Source organism: Canis lupus, chromosome 3, assembly GCF_048164855.1.
Source record: "Canis lupus baileyi chromosome 3, mCanLup2.hap1, whole genome shotgun sequence".
Taxonomy (NCBI): Eukaryota; Metazoa; Chordata; class Mammalia; order Carnivora; family Canidae; genus Canis; species Canis lupus.
This window is the reverse complement of record NC_132840.1, coordinates 13432656-13452463: the sequence shown is the minus strand read 5'-3', so window position 1 is coordinate 13452463 and position 19808 is coordinate 13432656. Positions and strand designations below refer to the sequence as shown.

The following is a 19808-nucleotide window of genomic DNA, read 5'->3' as shown; positions in this document are numbered from 1 at the left end:
CTTGCACGTCGGCAGCGCGAACCGTGTTCAGCGGGCAGTGCGGACGCTCTTCCTGGAAAAGCTGTGGCTTAGTGCGATTTGCTCGGGGCGACCCGGTCCACGTGCGCGCTGGGAACCCCAGCATGGGCATGGGGACAGCCCGGGCCTGCAGCGAGCGCGAGGGAGCGCCCGGCTCTGGCTCTGGGCGGGCGTCGCCGTGGGGGACCGGGCCCTGCCGTGCCCTGCGCGGGCTTCCTTCGCGCTGGGGACTCAGCCTGCGGCGTTGCTCAGCGCGGGACCTCGATGTTAGTTTCCGTAGGTAGAGGGGCCCCTCTTCTCCAAGACCTGTCTTTCAGGAGGTCAAATCCCAACTCTCTTTTTTATTAAAAATAAGATATATTGAAGTATAATTTACGTATGAGACACGCAGATCTTAAGTGAACAGAGGGATGAGTTTACATATGTACATACACACGCACACCAGAGTGTAGCAACACCACAACCAAGAAACAAGATGCCGTCACCCCAGAAATTTCCCGATGTCCCTTTCCAGTTCCCCCTTCTCTGGAGTAACCAGCAACCACTGTTCCTATTACTTTCACCATAAGTTTTGCCTGTTCTAGAAATTTCTATAAATGGAACCATACTGTACGTTGTCTTTGTATCTGGGTTCTTTCACTCAGCCCAATGGTTTTGTGATTCACTTGTGTTCTCGGCTGTATTAGGAGCGGTGCTGCACATCATAAGCACCCCAAAATTTACATACCGTTCCCTCACTGGGCCATTTGGGCTGCTGCTCGCTCCTTCCCCAGCCCACTCCTCTTTTTGCTCCTTTTTTTTTTTAAGATTTTATTTATTATTCATGAGAGACACAGAGAGAGGCAGACAGAGGCAGAGGGAGAAGCAGGCTGAGCCAAAGGCAGACACTCAACTGCTGAGCCGCCCAGGCGTCCCCTCCTTTTGCTCCTTGTAGTAAGGTGACTCTCAGCTCTACACATGGGCATGCAAGAAATGTCAGTTTTAAGATTTTTCTATTAGAAAAAAAAAAAAAAGGTTTTTCTATTAGAGGGACTCTGCAGATTTAGGAGGACAATTTTTTTTTTAAGATTTTGTTTATTCATAAGAGACACAGAGACAGAGGCAGAGACACAGGCAGAGGGAGGAGCAGGCTCCCTGCAGGGAGCCCGATGCAGGACTCGACCCTGGGACCACACCGGGACTCGACCCTGGGACCACACCGTGAGCCAAAGCTGAGGCACCCAGTTTCTTAAGAGGCTCCCAGCGTCATCAGGAACCCGGGGGGTCCAGGCGCAAGCCCCTCAGCAAGCTGAGCCCACACGATGCTGGGGCCCAGGCCCCTGGGCCCATGACCTGAACCGAAGGCAGATGCCTAACCCGTGAGCCGCCCCGCTGCCCTGAACATATGTGATCATCTCTCAGACAAGATGTTTTTACGTTTTAATATCTTTGAAAGTGGGAACTGTCTCACAATTGACGGCCGCTTTCTGCTGCCGGCGAGGCGGCGGCCGGCCTGTGCAACGGCGGCTGGACTCCTAGTGGCGTCGCCGGCCAGGACCAGCCTCTGGGCCTTCAGGCCGCCGAGCACCTGAGGCCCGCCGAGGCAGGGGAGCCGGATCCATGTCTGGCCTTCCCAGGGGCCCCTGCGCGTGTGGCCAAGCGAGAGGCCACACGGTGCCGGTGACGCTGGCACCTCGAAAGCCACACGGGGCAGCCCGAGCAACGTCTGAGTCCTGCGTCGCCGCCGCCCGTGGCTTCGAGCGCCCCTCCGGGCGCGTGGCCCGTGTGTCAGGCCGGAGCCGCGATGGGCTCGGGCTGCCGGCGGGCGCCTCCGGGGGCCAAGCCAGAGCAGTCCCGGGCTTCTGTCCCCCCCGCCAGGGCCCTGCTCCCGGCCCCCTCACCCCGGGGAGCCCCGGGTGTGGCCGAGAATGAGGACTGGCTGCGGGCGGGCAGGCGCGGCTGGCGCTGTCGCCGACAGACCCCTCGCTCGCCCCAGGGCCTGGCTCTCTGTCAAAGTCCGAGCCCCCCCGCGCCCCCCGCAGAGACGCACACCCCGCCTTCACCTCCGGGACTGGGGGAGCCCTCCCTCCCCTTCCAGAAGCATCTGAGGCCGGATTCCCCCTACACGCCAGTGGGCCGGGGCTGAGTTTCCGAGCAGACCGGAGAGCCAGGGCCTCGGGCGCCGTTGTCTGTTCTGGAAAGTCCTTGAGGCAAGGAAAATCCAACTGGCTTGGCTCCCTGCTTGGAATAAGGGAAGGAAAAAAAGAAGAGAAGCCGAGCGAATGTGAATGACCCTGGCCTGCAGCGGAAGTGTGGGCTCACTGCGGACTGCTCACCCTCACGCCCAGGCCTGGCCCCCAGCTGGCCCCGGGTGTGGGGGACACAGCCAGAGGGATCAGAAAGCTCAGACCCAGTTAGCGCTCAGCACCCAGCCGCTGGCTCCCTGCGACCCTGGAAACGCGGCTGCCTCAGCCCTGCCCCACCGTTGGGGGCCCTCCGGGAGCCCGCCCCCCCACCCCCTGGGCAGAGCCCCTGCCCCCCACCCCACCCCGGGAAGCACGCAGCGCTTCTACAGACCACGACCAAACCTCCAGGCCGATGCAGTTCCAGTCAGGGGCAGTGACCCTGTGCCGCTCACTGGCCAGCTGCTCCCGGGGTGCCCTGGCCTCCTTCCCAGCCCACCTTCCTCTACAAACCGGCTCAGGGTTGAGGCCCAGAGCACCTTCCAGAACAGCAGCACTCTCCTTTTCCTGCCTGGACTATGGGGCTTACGACATCACATTCCTGTCCCTCTGGTGTCTGTCTCTGTCCCTAGGCTCTCGGCCTCATGAGGACAGGGGTGCCCTGTGCTGTGTGCATGTGAGCATCCAGCGCCTACACCAGGGGCTGCTGCTAAGAGCTCATTCGGCCCCTACTTGCGGCAAATGCGTCACCCCCCTATTATGTACACCTTCCTTCTCTCATTGTTCTGGGACCATCAACATCGTTTCTGTTCTGTTTCCTTGTGTGTCGTTTAATGGTGTGGAATCAACACTCCATTTTATAGGACACGGAGCTATCTACAGTGGCTCAAACTGTGAGTTACCACAGAAAGAGATTCAGAGCCCAGAGCTCGATGCGCAACAGCCTGTCAGCCTGTCTGTCCACCTAGAACCTGCTGGTGGCCTCCATGGGGGTGACGCCCTGACCTTGACGCAGCCTGACCTACGCTCAGAAGCTGCTTGGCTGAGGTGGTTTGAAGGTGACCCTCTGGGTAACCCAGGGCATGTGTAGGCTACTTTACTTGTAGGTGATATTGGGTTGAAAATACTCTTTACTGAGAACCTGCAGCGTATGGTCACTGTCCTGGAGGCGTCCCCAGGTGGGATTGCCTCTGGTTAGGAGCTGGGATTCCTCCCTGGCAGCGCCGGGTCCCTGCCCCTGGGACTGGCTAAAGGCCGCCCAGACTGGGCTCTGCAGGGCCCAGGCTCCCGGCCGGGATGCTGACGCTGCCCACAGAGCCTTCGGGATGCCAGGTATTGCCAAGTCTTAGGGGTGACATGGCATCAGAGCAGCTGCCCTTTTCTCAGGGGCTGGGGCATCCCGGGACGAGAGCCAGGCCAGCCTGTGAGAGGGGCTTGACCCCCACTTATCGCTCAAGGTCCTCGGAAAATGGGGAGGGTGGCTCTCAGGCTTCTCCAGCTAGGCAGGGCCAAAGGGGCTGGGCAGGGCTTGGGGTGGCCCAGGGGACTTAAAAGGAGGACCCCTGCAGTGGTCACCTCACGCCTTCCTGACCGCAGCAACATGGCCTTTCTGTGGCTTCTCTCCTGCTTCGCCCTTGTGGGGGCCGCCTCCAGTCGTGAGTGTCGGGACCCCGGGGATCCCAGGGTTGGCCTGCCAGGCCTGGAGCGGGTTGAGACAGAGGTCCCCAGTCCTCAGCGGCCCTGCAGCCAGGCCACCGAAGGAGCCCGGGGACTCTGTCCGCAGTGAGCCCTGGGGCCCAGCCAAGAGGGAGTTTGGTGAGCCTTTCCCTGCACCTGGGGCCTCTGCCCAGACTGGCACGCTGAGGCTGCAGGGAGCACAGAGGTCCTTCGGGGTTCTCTGAGCACGTACACCCCAGCCAGGGGGCTGCCCGAGACCAGTCTGGGCCGCACCGAGTTCTGCGGCCTCTGGAGCGGCTCAGGCGGGGTGCTGCAAGCAGAGTAGGGGTGTGTCGCAGGAGACTCTCAGCCCCCCTCCTCGGGTTTTTATTTATTGTGCCAGGCACTTGTGAAGTCCTTTATTTTCCATTTAAAAAGGAGAAGAAAGAGAAAAAAAAATTCAGAAAATAATATGACAACCATGTACTTACATCAGGGTTTTGCAAATATTACTTTTTAGCAGACTGGCTTCAGGTATTTCTTTTTTTAAAACATAAAATAGATTCAGCTAAAGCCACCCTCCCCCTCCTCCCCTGGTGGAAGGTAAGCCCGATGCCAAGCTTGCTGTGCCTCATTTCTGTGCGGGTTTTACCAATTTACTACATATTTATAAATCCATAAACACTGTATGGAATGTGTACAAACTTCCACAAACAGCATTATACTCTACATCAATTTTAAAATGTGCCTGGGGCACCTGGGCCGGCACAGTCGGTAGAGCATGCGACTCTTGAACTCAAGGTGGAGAGTTCGAGCCCCACAAGGACAGTTTACTTAAACACAGAAACAAAAAGGGGGGGCTTTTCCCACCCATTCAGGTGTAACGTTTTAGATTTATCCCTGTTGGTACAGAGACCCATTCACTGTAATCACCGTAGTCAGCTGCGTAAATACGTCCTGGTTTAGTTCAAATGTTTTTAGTGTTACAAAGAAAGTGATTAGTACGATGACCTACGTTTTGGCAATAATGCTCTGCGTTGGGTTATGCAGGGACAGTGGGGCAGGTGCTGGCCTGTGTCACCTCGAGGAGGGCTGCCTGGTGCTCGGGGCTGCGAGACCCTAACTTTGCTTGCACAGGTGCTGAGATTTCCCCAGGTGCTGGCACAGCGAATGCCTCACAGACAGATTAAGTACACCCATCTTTTCTCACCGTCTGTGACAATTCAAGCCCTTGTTTTCTGTTTTCTCCGTGGTGCGGAATCCAAGTCCTGTTTTATTAGCTAATTAAGACACTGAACCTTTATACGAGAATAGTTCCTGAACTCTCTGGAGGAGGAAATTCAGTGTGGGCACGGCAGGCTGGGACGTACCACTGGCTACCCCGCCTGAGCAGAGCATCCAGGTTCTAGGCCCCCGTGCACTGGGGCTAGCGGTGTTCATGCCACTCCCCCCATCCGACAGGCGAGCTCTGACCTGTGAGGTGAGTCCTGTTTGCTCCCCAGTTTACTGAGGAGGGTGAGCAGTGGAGATTTCAGTGACCCCCTGGGGCCTTACAGCAAGAAGGCTGGGCCTGGGAGTCCAGCCCCGCGGGCTGATTTCTCAGCCTGTTTTCTGCTCCTTCGTCGAAGGCTTCGGGTGGGAGCAGCCCGGCCCCCCGTCCTCCGCGGCCTTGGCGGCACGACCGGGTTAGCAGGTGTACGTGGGGCTCCTCGTGCCTGCGGGCTGAGGAGCGCAGCCCAAGTTGCCTGGGGGCGGTAGGAGGGCGGTGTGGGGTCCTGCCCTGGCCTGGAAGAAGCCAGGAATTCTGCAGAGTGGCCCTGGGCCTCAGCCTTCTTCCCTGCCCCCTGCTGCCCGCCCCCCTCAGACTGCGGGGTCCCCGCCATCGAACCTGTCCTGAACGGCCTGTCCAGGATCGTCAATGGGGAAGACGCCGTCCCGGGCTCCTGGCCCTGGCAGGTGTCGCTGCAGGTGAGGGGGTAGTCTGTACGTGAGTGGGGGACACACTGGGGTACGAGCCGGGCTGGGGGCCGCTGGTGTCCAGCTGGGCCTGACCCTCTGCATCTTCCTCCAGGACAGCACCGGCTTCCACTTCTGCGGGGGCTCCCTCATCAGCGAGGACTGGGTGGTCACGGCCGCCCACTGCGGGGTCAGGTGAGGCCCGGGCAGGCTCAGGGCTCTGCTTCTGGCTACATTTGGGGGGTGAGGAGGGAGCAGGAGCCACCCCCAGGCCTTAACCTCCACGTGACTCCCCCAGGACCTCTCACCTGGTCGTGGCCGGGGAGTTTGACCAGAGCTCAAGTGAAGAGAACATCCAGGTCCTGAAGATCGCCGAGGTGCGTCCGAGCCCCGCCGCCTGGCCGAGGCGCGGGGGCAGGGGCGGGAAGGACAGCCCCTCGGCTGCTTGAGACGCAGCGCCCGGGGTGGCCGGGGTGGGCCTCGACTTCTCTTTCCGGGCCCCTGTGGGTCCGTGTCCCCACGGGGGCACCGGAAAAAGAACTTGCCTCCTTGCAGCCCTCAGATTGCCGGCGAATCCGAGGGCCTAACGCGGTTGTTCTGGCTCCGCGCACAGGTGTTCAAGAACCCCAAGTTCAACATGTTCACGGTCCGCAACGACATCACCCTGCTGAAGCTGGCCACGCCCGCCCGCTTCTCCGAGACCGTGTCCCCCGTGTGCCTGCCCCAGGCGACCGACGACTTCCCCCCGGGTTTGATGTGCGTCACCACCGGCTGGGGGCGGACCAAGTACAACGGTGAGGCCACCTGGCATGTCCTCCCAGGGCACGCGTCTGGCCTTGGGGCCGCCTGAGCAGCAGGAAGTCTCCAGGGGGCACCCAAGTGGCTTTTCCCTTTTTCTTTTTTTTCCAAAATGCAGCGCGGCCATAAATCTTTCTGTTTATTTAAAACTCTCTTAATGAAAAACCTACCGAACATGAATAGAGATGAGCTGAGGGATGCCTGGGTGGCCCAATCAGTTCAGCATCTGCCTTTGGCTCAGGTCATGATCCCAAGTCCTGGGATCGAGTCCCGCCTCAGGTTCCCTGCTCACAGGAGACTCTGCTTCTCCTCTGCCTCTGCTGCTTCCCACCCCTCGTTCTCTTTCTCTCTCTTTCTCTCTCTCTCTCTCTCTAACAAATAGATAAAATCTTTTTAAAAGATCAGCATAAATACTCTGCTGGAAGACGAACTGGCCGAGAAACAGCCAAGGACCAGCAAGCCTCGCCCCCGCCGCCTTGCACCGGGGCCCGTCGCCCCATCCCCGGCCCGACTGCTCCCCACACCCGAGGACAGTGGCCGTGTTGAGCCGCTCAGGCGTCCGGGTGCAGGGGGTGGGGGCCCCCCTCGGTCCCCGGCTGCTCCCCGCCCGCACTCCCCCTGCAACGTGGTCCTCGCTGCTCCTGCCCAGGCCCCAGCTCCCCTGCTGGCCCTTTAACAGGACAGGAGCGGCCAGGGGAGGGGGCTCCCTCCTGTGCCCCCCCAGAGCGGCGGGCCCCCGCGGTGTCCCCAGGCCGAGGGTGTCAGCCCCCTTCCCTGGGAGACAGCGCCCCCCAGCGTCTCCCAGGGCCGGGGGGAGGGGGGGGTGGTCTCAGCTACCCCGCGGGAGCCGGGCGCCCAGAGTCCGGGGCGCCATCCGAGCACCGGGGCCGCAGGCGCTGTTCGTCTCAGGGGAGGTCGGCAGCTCCGGTCCCGGTCCCGGGGCCGGGGCAATGGCCAAGGACTAGGACCAGGCAGGGGAGGCGGGGTCTCCAGGCGGCCGCTGGTCCCTGCCACCCCGGGGCGGGGGGTCCTGATCCCCCCGGCCGGCTGTGTCCCCGCAGCCAACAAGACGCCCGACAAGCTGCAGCAGGCGGCCCTGCCCCTCCTGTCCAACGCCGAGTGCAAGAAGTTCTGGGGCAGCAAGATCACCGACGTGATGATTTGCGCCGGTGCCAGCGGCGTCTCCTCCTGCATGGTAGGCCCGGCTCTGCCCTCCCCGCCGTCGCCCTGCCCTACCCTGCCCTGCCCAGGCCCTGCTCGGGTCGGGAGGGCGGCTCCTCTCTGCGGCACCTGCTCCCCCTGGCCCAGCTGGTGCGGGGCTCCCGGGGGCGATGGCGTCCTCCCGCCAGCCCCCCTGAGCTCAATGTGTCCAGCCCGATGTGCAGACGCCGGCCCGGTCAGGGGTTAGCCCGCTGCCCCAGGCCCTCCGGGAGCAGGTGACAGCTGGGGCTGCCATGGGGCCACAGCTGGGGGCTCCTGCCCGCTCCCCGTGCCCACACTACGCTGGTCATTTCCCTGCACAGAACCTGGGCTGGGGCAGGTCGGGGCACACCAGGGTCCTGGCACCCCGCTTCGGCCTTGGAAACGAGTCCCTTCTCTTCCTGCAGGGTGACTCTGGTGGCCCCCTGGTCTGCCAGAAGGATGGAGCCTGGACCCTGGTGGGCATCGTGTCCTGGGGCAGCGGCACCTGCTCCACCTCTGTTCCTGCTGTGTACTCCCGTGTCACTGAGCTCATTCCTTGGGTTCAGGAAATACTTGCTGCCAACTGAGCTCTTGGTTCCCACTACCCAAACCCTAAGTGTTTCCAATAAAGGCATATAAAGGGAAGCACTGAGTATGCCTGTATCTGTGTGGCCCAGGAGACATGGGGCTGTCCCCCTGGGGTGACCTTGTCAGCCCCCTGTTAACATTCCTGACTTCTTAGGGAAGCTGTACGCATTTCCCATCCTCCTGGCTTGGGACTCCACCAACTAAGGTAGAACCTTACTTCTACCTACTGGACCCAGCTTTACCCAAGGAGCTTTCTGGAAGGGAGCTGTCCTGGCCAGGCTATGGAGTCCATAGCCCTAGAGGGTGAGCTTCAGGGACCCAGACAGCGTGCCCATGAAACCTACTCCTGGCACCATGTGCTCCTGCACCGCAGGTCCTCCCTCTCCCTCCCTTCCAGTGTCCTTTGTCGGTCCTTGCTGGGGTCCCAGCGCCCCCACAGGGCAGTGAGCCTCTGTAGCTCCAGGAGGCTCCAGGCCAGCACCAGCGCCGGGCCCCTCTGTCCTCTCAGTTCCCTCCGTGTCCTCTGCATTTCTGGGCCTCAGCAGTTAAATGTAGGGGTTCAGCGCTGTTGGCCAGGCTGTAGGTGGGAGCCAGCTTCCTTCCTTAGGAGGCGTCGGGACGGGCCCCTATTTTTGTGAGGCGAGCCCACCTGCCTGAGCCTCGTTGCTTTTCCTGGGGTTTGCACAATGGCAGCAGCTTAATTTTAACATTTCTTTCTCCTCTATTGTCTGGAATAGTTCCATAGAGATGCCCCTGTCTATCAGCCAATTGCGCAGCAGTGCTGCTCACATGGCACACGGAGGGGAAACGGTTACCAACTTCTCCTTTACAGATTTTTAAAATTTTATTTTTATTTATTTTTATTTTTTTAAAGATTTTATTTATTCATGAGACACAGAGAGAGAGAGAAAGAGGGATGCAGAGACACAGGCAGAGGGAGAAGCAGGCTCCATGCAGCCTGACGTAGGACTTGATCCCGGGTCTCCAGGATCACGCCCTGGGCTGAAGGCAGGCGCCAAACCGCTGAGCCATCCAGGGATCCCCTACAGATTTTTTTTTTTTAAAGATTACTGCATTTATTTGAGAGAGGGAGAGGGCACGTGCGATCACTGGGGAGGGGCAGGGGGAGAGGGGGGACTCCAAGCCCACACTTAGCTCGGAGCCGGAGGCGGGGCTCGATTTCATGATCCAGAGATCACGGCCTGAGCTGGAATCAAGTCGGTCGCCCATCTGACTGCACCACCCAGGTGCCCCACCTTTACAGAATTTGAAACATTTTCTCTTTCACTGATTTTCAGGATAATTCATTTGTTCTTTATCATCCTCCAAAGGTGACCCAGTCCATTACGTTTTAGTGTTTTAGAATTATTATGTCATTCCTATAGATTTTAAGGTATACAAGGGTTGGGGTGCCTGGGCAGCTCAGTCTGTTAAGTGTCCGACTCTTGATTTCACCTCAGTTAGTTAGTGATCTTGGGGTCGTGAGATTGAGCCCCATGTCGGGTACCATGCTGGGCATGCAGCCTGTTTAAGATTCTCTCTCTCCCTCTGCCCCTCCCTACTCACTCTTAAAAATAAAAAAAAATAAAAAATAAACATTTAAATGTATACAAGGGTTTTGATCCGTCATATTTACTGTCTTTATTGAAGCTCAGATTGTGCCACCTGGACCAGAGGGAGCTTTTCCCCTTGGGTCAGAGACGTGCTGACATGGCCCAAGTAGGGTTTCAGAGCTTCTTCGCTGTCTGGAGTAACAAGATGTCCCAGGCCTGGAGTCAGCTCTTTGTCTAAAACTCTCTGGCTTAGGGATACCTGGGTGGCTCAGCGGTTGAGCCTCTGCCTTTGATTCAGGTCACCGGATCAAGTCCCACGTTGGGCTCCCGGCATGGAGCCTGCTTCTCCCTCTGCCTCTCTCTCTCTCTCTCTCTCTCTCTCTCTGTGTGTGTGTCTCTCATGGAAAAATAAATAAAATCTTAAAAAAAAAAAAAAAGAAAACTCCCTGTTTTCTTTTAGTTGGAAAAGGAATTTCAAGACCACAGTCTGGGTGAGGGGGATGCTTATGGTCATTGTGTTGTTTCCTTTCCAGTGGGCAGAGCAAGGGAATATTTATAGGTAAATCCTTTGAAAGATGAAATGCCTCATGAGTTCAAATACTGGCATTTCAAGTTCAAGACTAGAGCATTTTTTCCTTACGTGGAAATAGAGTACACTGGTATGTTTTTTGCTCTACGGCAAGAAGCCTCATTCTCAAGGACACAGGGAATGATGGAATTAGAATATCCCAAGATTATGTCTGTGCTACGTCTCCTACTACACACAGCCGTTGCAGGACAACAACACTGCCTTCACCAATATAATGGGTGAAAATGGTTGTGTTTTGCTGTCCCCGGTTTTGAATAGTTGTTGGATATCTCCACGGAGCCCTTCCCTGCTGTGACCTGTGTCTTGCAGCCTGCAAGTGTGTGTGTGTGTGTGTGTGTGTGTGTGTGTGTGTGTGTGTTTGGGGTTTGCCACCAGGCCTCTGGGCCTGTCTCTGTAGCCAGTTTGAGGGAAGCTCATTCTCTGTAGGTTTCTTAGGAGAGACTCATGGAATTAATGCTCCTTGGCATTGTGCATGGTGGGGGCGGTTTGGGCCCTCAACTGGCAATTAGAGCCTATCGGTACCCTTGAGTACCCACTCTGCCCTAATGGATGGAATTCCTGAAAGCATTTCTTTTGGACAATGACCACCATGTGATGTGTGCTCATAGAAGGTTCTGGAGGGAGACTGCAGGAGGAAGGTTCCGGCGGTTAGAGGATTAGTCTGAGGGTGTCCATGGGGCTCTGCCCCGGCCCCTCCCCCAACACAGGTGGTCCCTTAGTGATCTCCCCACCCTGGGCCCACCCAGTGATGGCCTCCCGTGGCCCTCCCAACATGGACACCAGGCACTCTGGCCTCCTGCCCTCTGCACCCCTGTTCCTCAAGTGAAGTCTTTCTTCTGCAGCTCTCTCCACACAGATACCGGTTTTCCGCAGCAGATGCACCATTTTGCGTTCCCACTGGTGATGTATGAGGGTTCCAATTTTTCCCCAACCACACCAATTCTAGTTGATTTCTCTTTTTTGGTTTTTACATATATCTGCCATCCTAATGGGTATGAACGCTATCTCACTCTGGTTTCGATTTGCATTTCCCTAATGAGTGGTGGTTTTGATCTTCTCACGTGCCCACCGACCACTGGTACAACTTCCCAATGTTTGTGATCACCACTGGCCCTGTAGGAAGGGGGCGTCTGCCTGCCTGCCCGCAAGTGAGGTTTTTCTTCTGCAGCTCTCGGCACGGACACTGGCTTCTCTGGCCTGTGTTCCACAGCAGAGGCACCATATGCTTTCCCACCAGTGATGCATGAGGGTTCCAAATTCTCCCTATCCTTCCCAGCTGTAGTTATTCCCCCCTTTTTATTATAAGCCCTCATCCTATTTTGTTAAGAATTGCTTTGAATATGTACTATTTCATTAATTTGATGCTACTGTTAATGGAATAGCTTCTTTTGTAAAAAATATTTATTTATTTGAGAAAGCGAGGGAGAGTGGGAGGAGGAGCAGAGGGAGAGGGAGAGAGAATCTTAAGCTGACTTTGCAGATCATGACCTGAGCTGAAACCAAGAGTAGGATGCTTAACCGACTGAGCCACTGGTGCCCCTGGAGCAGCTTTCTTAATTTCCTTTTCAGAATGTTTATTATAGGTACATAGGACCCCACTGATGTTTGTGTGTTGCCCTTGTACCCTGCAACCTTCCTGAAGTTATTAGCTTGAATCACTTGCTTGTTGATTCTTTGGGATTTTCTATATGTAGGATCATGTCATGTGCAAATAGAGATAGTTGTACTTTTTTCTTTCCAATTTTGATGATTTTATTAATTTTTTTCCTTGTGTAAATTGTTCTGGCCGGTACAATATTTGCTGGCAGTGGTGAAAGCAGGCATCTTTGGTCTTATTCCTGATCTTAGGGGAAAGCTTCCAATCCTTCGCCACTGGACACATGTTACCTGTGTGTGTTTTTCATAAATGCCCCTTAGCATCAAGCTAGTTCTTTTGTATTAGTTTTCATTGTCTTAGTTTTCTGTGTGCTTTTTATCATGAAAGGGTATGGAATTTGGTCAAAGGTTTTTTTTCTGCGTCAATTGAGGCCATCATATGGATTTTTCTTCATTCTGTTAACATGGTATATTCCACTGATCGGTTCTTATGTTCTTATGTGAGCCTGGGATAAAACCCACTTGGTCATGGTGTATCATCTTTTCAGTATGCCGGTGGATATGGTGTGCTAGTATTTTATGGAAGACTTTTACTTTTATACTCATGAGAGATACTCCACAATTTCCACAATTTTCTTTTTTTTTCTTTTTCTTTTCTTTTTTTTCTTTTTTTGGTAATGTTTCATCTGGCTTTGGTATCAGGGTAACACTAGCCTCCTGATTTCGTTGTGTTTATTATTTGTGATTTCTAACATCTTAGTTTGGCTGTTTGGCTCATTAATTTGCTGCCTGTCCTCTTTCCTAATATGAATATTTCAGGCTTTACATTTCCCTCAAAGCACTTATTTCATTGATGCCCATAAATTTTGATATATAATATATGTCCTAAGTATTTTCTATTTCCATTATGATTTCTTCAGCTCATGAGTTATACGGCAGCATGTTTTCTCCTGCTCTAGTAAATTTTTTTTAAAAATTTCATTTATTTATTCATGAGAGAGATGCAGAGACACAGGCAGAGAGGAGCAGCCTCCCTGTGGAGAGCCCGATGCGAGACTCGATCCCAGGACCCTGGGGTCACAGCCTGAACCAAAGGCAGATGCTCAACCACTGAGCCATCCAGGAGCCCACTCTAGTAAACTTTCTATTGAAGACTTACATAATTAATTCTGCTATTGATACTTCTATTATGTTCTTTACTTCAATCACTGTGGTTTTCATGCCTATTATTTCTACTTGGCTCTTCTTTTTCTAGTTTCTTGTCCTAATTTGATATTGCTGGCAAATTATCTTATTTAGGATGGTTTTCGCACCCATTTTAAGTCTTGGTCCATTTCCACCCCCTTATGTCTGTTTCCAGTGAAGTCTGTAATTCCCGACTGTGGATATCTTTTGAAGGAGCTGAAGTCCTCAGAATTCTCCTTATTTTGGCCTAGGAGTGTATATTCCTACAGGGCATATACTCCATAGTACTGGGTCCTGCAACACACACACACACACACACACACACACACACACACACACACACACGTGAAAGCCCCTGGTGGGTAGCTGTCCCTTGAGCTCAGGACCCAGAGCAGTGGATGAGCCCCAGCCACAACCACAGCTCATCGCTGAGCTTCCCACCAGGAGACTGCTCCGAGCTACGTTGGTGCTCAGTCCCCAGGGAGAAGCAGCACCCAGCAGGGGTTGGGAAGGGTGGGGTGGGGCCATGGAAATGGTCTTTCTCTCCTCCTTGACTCCCCACCAGCAGAGTTTCTGCATGATGCATTTATCCCAAGCACATCTTCCCTCCTTGTCAGAGGTGGGCAGGGGGCAGGCCCATTGCCCCAAAGCCCTGGAGTTGGGGTACGGACAGTGCACTTCTATTTTATTCTCCCAGAGCTGAGCCCACAGCCTCCTGCCGTGGGTCACAGCCATGGCCACACACAACCCTCGGTTCAGAGCATCCTTTCCTCTCCTAGGTCTTTCTCCCATTTTTCTATTTCCACAGTTTCCTCTAGATTTCCCTGGAGATTGATGTTGGTGGGGGGAGGCGGCCTCCTGGAGCCCGAAAATCGCGGTCCTGGGCTAAGGTCGCCACCCAGTGGCCAGTATGAGAATCGCATGGCTGTGTCTTGCCACCGACCTCTAACTCCGCGCCATGCAAAAGTAGGAGGCAAGCCAAGGAAGCGATTTTACATTACCTGGAAGCCGCACTAAAAAAAGGTCAAAAGAAATAGGTGATTTAATTTTATCACTATGTTTTATTTAACGCAGTATATACACATGTTACCATTTCAACATGTAATCCATGTTTTAAAATTAGTAATGGAATATTTTACATTCTTTTTCTCATACTTTGTCTCTGAAATCCAGTGTGTAACTTGCACTTACAGCCCATCTCCAGTAAGATGCTAAATTTTCAAAAGGAATACTTGATCTGCATTTAAGTTTCATAAAAATTACAGTTGAAAAGGTTGATTTATGTATCCAAGTAGTTCCAAATATACATTTTTACAGTTAGTTGAATAAAGTTAATCAAATACTCCACAATTTAACTGGGAGACTGTCCCAGTCTGCAAACAGACCCTCTAGGATGGGATCCGCTGCCCCATATTCTTTTTCCAAGTTAGACACGTTTGACACAAAGCATGCCCCACACCTTCTCTGTCCGCAGGTGCCCTTGCTTCCTACCTAACTGAAACATCTGGATTGATCAGAAGAGAATGTTCTCCATTCACATCTGGACAATGTCACGCTGTTCACTGACCACCTATCAGCCTCCATCTGTACCCACAGCCTGGCAGATCCTGAGACGATTTATATCCCAGGCCCTGGGATTGTCACCAGCAGGCAGCCCTCAGCTGTCAGCCCTCTCTGGGGAATTCCTCAGCTGAAGAGAATCATTGATAGCAAGGCCACGCCGCCTTTCTGGGCAGCCCCCACTCCTGATTGGTCAGGAGGGTTGTAAGCACCCAATCTCTTCACCTAAAATGAGGGTAGTGGTGAAGCCCACCTTCTCCCTCTGCCCAGCGCTGCATCCAGGTCCTCCTAAGCCAGGTGGGGAGCACCCTCCGAGAAGCTTTCTTTAGCTGAGCTTCATCTAGGAGTGGTCCCCAGAAAGCAGACGCCGGGATGGGGTTCTGGAGCTGGACCAGGGGCTGCTGGCTGGCAGTGAGGACCCCTGGCACAAGGTAACAGTGAAGTTGTTTTTTAAGATTTTAATTTTATTTATTCATGAGAGACACAGAGAGAGAGGCAGAGACACAGGCAGAGGGAGAAGCAGGCTCCACGCAGGGAGCCCGACGTGGGACTGGATCCCGGGTCTCCAGGATCAGGCCCTGGGCCGAGGGCAGGTGCTCAACCGCTGAGCCACCGGGGTGCCCCAGCAACGGGGTTGCTCACGTTTGCCGCTGATGAACTGGGTGGTATTCTGGTGGAAGAGGAGTCACCAGTGGGTTCCATATATCAGGAGTTTGAAGAACATGCAGGGAGGGAGAAACATGCATGAGGACCACGAAATGGCGCGGCTGTTGCTAAACCCAGTTAAGTTTTTGGGAAAAGAAAAGAAAAAGCTGAGAGTGATTGTCAGGCGCTGCGCCCTGTTGGGAGCTCAGGGAGAGGCGCTCCCCTCCGGGTCCGCCCGACCAAGGAAGCTGAGGACGGATCCGGGCTGGCCTCAGCCCATACAGGGGGCCGTGAGGCCCGGGCCCTGCGGGGCGGCGGGGCCCCCAGTCGGCCCCCTCGGCTTCTGGTCATGACGCTGAGCCAGGCCTGGCGGGAGATGCGGGGCCGGGCCGCAGGTGCTCTACAGAAGGCCGAGAAGGATCCCGCAGGTGCGCTGGGCCCTGGCCGCGGGTGCTGCTCGGCCAGGTGAGCGTCATCCGCCCTGGGAGCAGGGAGTGCTGGGTCGAGGCCGGCCCGGGGGGGGGGGGGCACCCATAGGCTGCCAGGGGGCTCCCAGAAGCACAGGAAGCAGCTCTGGGTCTCGGTGGATGAGGCCGAAATGCCAGAGGTGCGGGGATGGGGAAGGGCCAGAAGTGGGCTCCACGGGCCCCGGGCGCGAGGCCACCGCAGGGGGCTGGCTGTTCCAGGGGAAGCCCAGGACGTGCGCCCGCTGACCAGAGCGGGAGGGAACGAGCGGGTGACAGGGGCCAGGGCAGGCCTAGGAAGGCCCCTGGGCTCCCCGCGCCAGGCCGGGGGTGGCGGGGGGCGCTGCCGCGGAGCTGAGCTGCCCAGGGCCACCTGCTGGGACCCCTGGGTGCGCGGCCGCGCAATGCAGTGGCCTGGGGGTCCTGCCCTGCTCCGTCTCCTCGGGCCAGCAGCCCTGGGGCAGGGTAGAGGGACCCCTAGAGGGGCTCTGCTCCGTCTGTCCGACCTAACGAAATCAAGGGCGATGACCAACAGGCTAAGTTGCCCCCCAGTCTGGCGTTCTGGGCACCTCAGATCTGCAGCAGGCTTCCTTTGCCTCAAGGGAAGTTAGGGGCACCCCCTGCGCCGTGCTCCCAGGGGGCACCTCGGATGCCCCGCCGTTAGAGACCGCGTGTGGCCCCCGGACTCTCCAGTTCCACCCGGATCGTGGGCCTCCGGGCAGGCTTCTCCGAGCGGGGAGCTTACTAGTGGGGCCCGGCCTAGGGTTTCAAAGGCTCACTCTTTATTGGGGATTTTAAAACATACTTGCAGGAATTAAAGCCCCAGAAGGGAAAAACGAAGCCAAGGGTCAGCTATCCAAGCCAGCCAGAGCTCACTAAAACAAACTGGGGTGCAGGTGGAGGGGCAGCCTGGCTCCTTATCTAGAGAGGCTGGCGAGTGTTAGTTGAGATAGGCGTTCTGGAAGGGGGTGCCTTGGCAATCGGAAGCTCAAGTCAGACACTTGCCTCCAGGACCAGCAGTCAGCCAGGCTGTGATGCCTCAGGCAGGGGAGCCCCTGGGGAGCAACTCGGCAGCGTTGGTAGCCGATGGGTTAAAAGTCCGGGAGAGCACGGTTAACCGAGTTCGCACCTAATCAAGATTCTAGCAGCGAACCTTGTAATGATTACACGGCGCTGGCCTGAAATCCAGTGCGAAGCCACAGCCCCAGACCTGGCGTCCGGCCGTGAGAGTAGCTTGGTGATCTCAGAGGCCCTGGGAATCTCTTCAAAGATTTAGGTAATATTGTGGAGTATCTTCACCTGTTGGGCCGTCGGCAAGGTCTCGGACCCACAGTCAGACGGCCAGTTAGCTTGCAGCCACATGTGCGGCACAGACGCTGGGGGGAGGGAGTGTCCGTCGGAGGACACTTGGGGGCTTGCGAGGGCTCGTTGCCCAAAGAGATTCAACCTCGGGACGCCTGGGCGGCTCAGCGGTTGAGCGGCTGCCTTTGGCTCGGGGTGTGATCCTGCTGTCGTGGGATCAAGTCCCACGTCAGGCTCCCTGTCTACGTCTCTGCCCCTCTCTCTGTGTGTCTCATGAATAAATAAAATCTTTAAAAAAAAAAAAAAAGGCAAAAAAACAACTCCAATCCCCTTGCCGCCCAGACTCGTGGCCTGCTGGCCTGAGCCCCGCCGACGGGCGGCTCCAACATCGCCTGCTTTTCCATCCAGTGGTGCAACCGTGGGCCAGAGTGGTGTTACTTCAGCCCGTGTCTGTGCGATGTGAGCCCCGGGGCCCACCTACCCTGTCACCCAGCGTGCGCAGCCCAGAGAGCCTCAGCGTCTGACGAGCTGGGCCGCCTCCCCAGGGCCCAGCAGCTGCGATGGGTTATCCCGACTAGCGGGACGGCTGTGCCTTGAGCTCTCACTCCATGGCTCATGTCGACCAAGCAGAGTTTCTCTTTCTTTTGGATTCCCAAACCATGCCACTGGTGGGGCCCCGGGAGAGGATTTCTGCTTCCTGGAGTTCAGCGAGAATTTTAGCTTCGTTAGCCAGCGCCCCGAGCCATCGTGTTGGCGGCTGGCAGGGAGGTGGCTCCTGCTGGAGCGTCTCCACCTGGGGAGGGATTCAGGGGTGCGGCGTCACCCTGGACTGTCGGCCTCCATCAGCTCACCGGTATGAAGTCAATGGCGAGCTGCTGGGGAAATCAGAAGGAAGGGAGGTGTGGAATCAGGACAGAAAGAAAAGCCACTGTCCTGGAGAGTGAGAGCTTGAGGATTGCCCCAGATGACAGAAAGTAGAATTCTGGGGGGGTTCTAACAATTGTGTGGGGAGCGCAAGGGGTGTGAAGGCCCAGGGGGCAAGAATCGAGCAAGATTGAGGGCCTGGGCAAGACTTTGATCCATTTCAGGGATCACTGGCCTGTGGGGAGGGAAGGCCTGAGCCCAGGTGGTGAAGGCATGAACCGCCCCCTGTGACCTGAACTCACGTGGCCCTGCACGAGCTGCTGGGGAGGTGGGTGCTGGGGCCAAGGTCAGGGTTAGCCCTCCCGAAGGCCCCTCCACCCAGGAGGTCTCCGGGGCGGTGCCAAGCCAGAGTCCTCACCTGAGGAGAACAGGAGCTTGTTCACAGGGTACTGGGTGGGAGCTGGGAGGGCCACGGGCTCTAAAGGAGCCCAGTGGGGTTCCAGAAGCTGGTGCTCGAGGGGCACGTATTGGGCTGGTGCTGGGGGAAGGCGCTCAGGCTGAAAGCCCTTAGCCGTTTGCTCCGGAGACGCTGGGAGGGGTCGTTGCCCAGTGTGGGGAGCACTTGAGTGGAACTTGGCCCCGGGAGGAAAGCTGAGGCGGGCTGGCGGCTGCCAAGGGGCGCTGTGCCTGTGTGAGTGTGGACGGTGGTTTAACGGCTGGTGATTCCTGTGAGATGCAGGCGGGGTTTCTCAGGCCTCAGAGAACCAGCTGCTGCCCAGGGACGTGACTGATGAGGCTGGGCCTCGGGGTTTGTGTGTGTAGGTGGCCTGTGCCGGTGCACCGGAGGCCCAGACCACGGCCCTGGAGGGACCCCTCCACATAATGTCACCAGTGGAAGGCTCCAAACCATTCTCTTACTGTGAGGTATTTAAATCCTGGTGGCAGGGGTTACATATGATTGTAGGGCTGTGTGAATATCCCATTGTGGGGGCGCCTGGATGGAACAGTCAGTTTAGCATCCAAATCTTGATTTCGGCTCAAGCCAGGATCTCAGGGTCATGAGATCGAGCCCCGTGTCGGGCTCCATGCTGGATGTGGAGCCCGCTCAAGATGTTCGCTCTCCCTCAGTTCTCCCCCACTCCCCACTCGATCACTCTAAAAAATAAAAATATAAATCCCATTGGGAACTGCATAAAAGTAGCCACATGGGACTGTCACAGCAGGACATTGTAGGCTTCATGACTCCTATCATCACATCTCTAATGACTGGTCGTTGGGTTTCATTGCCGGCGTCATGCCGTATCCAGGAGTGCTTTCTGTCCTCGCCGAGGGAGGAAGAGTTGCCAGCATCCACCTGGTGAGTCCTACCAGGACGGACAGGAGCTTGGGTTTGTCCTCTATGCCATGGTGGTGTCAATGCACCCGTGTTTGGAAAGAGTGGGCCAGGGGGCCACCAGCAGAGGAAGCCGAGGTCAATGGCCTCGTGGTTACATCTGAACGGGTTTGTGTACCTTTGAGTGTTTCACGGGGAATGCCTTGTAGGTAGAAGAATTCCCTCCAGAGAATTTAGAGGGATTTCCTATAACGACATTGACTTGGCCCCTGGTGCCTGATAGGGGCCCAAACTGTGCATTTTTATTATCTCAGTGGACCACCAGATGGTATGGGGGCGATTCCCTCTGGGAAGTGG

General features: G+C 56.1%; 1 protein-coding gene across 1 annotated transcript; it reads left to right on the top strand.

Annotated features, from left to right (window-relative positions):
* The first annotated feature begins 3674 nt into the window (after window positions 1-3674).
* Window positions 3675-8417, top strand: LOC140629068 (chymotrypsinogen 2-like). Its single transcript, XM_072818463.1, has 7 exons — window positions 3675-3835; window positions 5701-5804; window positions 5908-5987; window positions 6091-6169; window positions 6406-6586; window positions 7652-7785; window positions 8198-8417. The coding sequence occupies exons 1-7, from the start codon at window positions 3781-3783 to the stop codon at window positions 8357-8359; spliced, it is 795 nt and encodes a 264-aa protein (XP_072674564.1). The 5' UTR covers window positions 3675-3780; the 3' UTR covers window positions 8360-8417.
* The last annotated feature ends 11391 nt before the right edge of the window (window positions 8418-19808 follow it).

What these genes read in the sequence shown, in the direction of transcription:
- LOC140629068 (XM_072818463.1), top strand. Translation starts at nt 3,781, where the DNA reads ATGGCCTTTCTGTGGCTTCTCTCCTGCTTCGCCCTTGTGGGGGCCGCC. An exon ending in TGTGGGGGCCGCCTCCAGTC is followed by an intron (nt 3,836 to 5,700) that starts GTGAGTGTCGGG and finishes CGCCCCCCTCAG; the next exon opens with ACTGCGGGGTCCCCGCCATC. An exon ending in GCGGCGTCTCCTCCTGCATG is followed by an intron (nt 7,786 to 8,197) that starts GTAGGCCCGGCT and finishes CTCTTCCTGCAG; the next exon opens with GGTGACTCTGGTGGCCCCCT.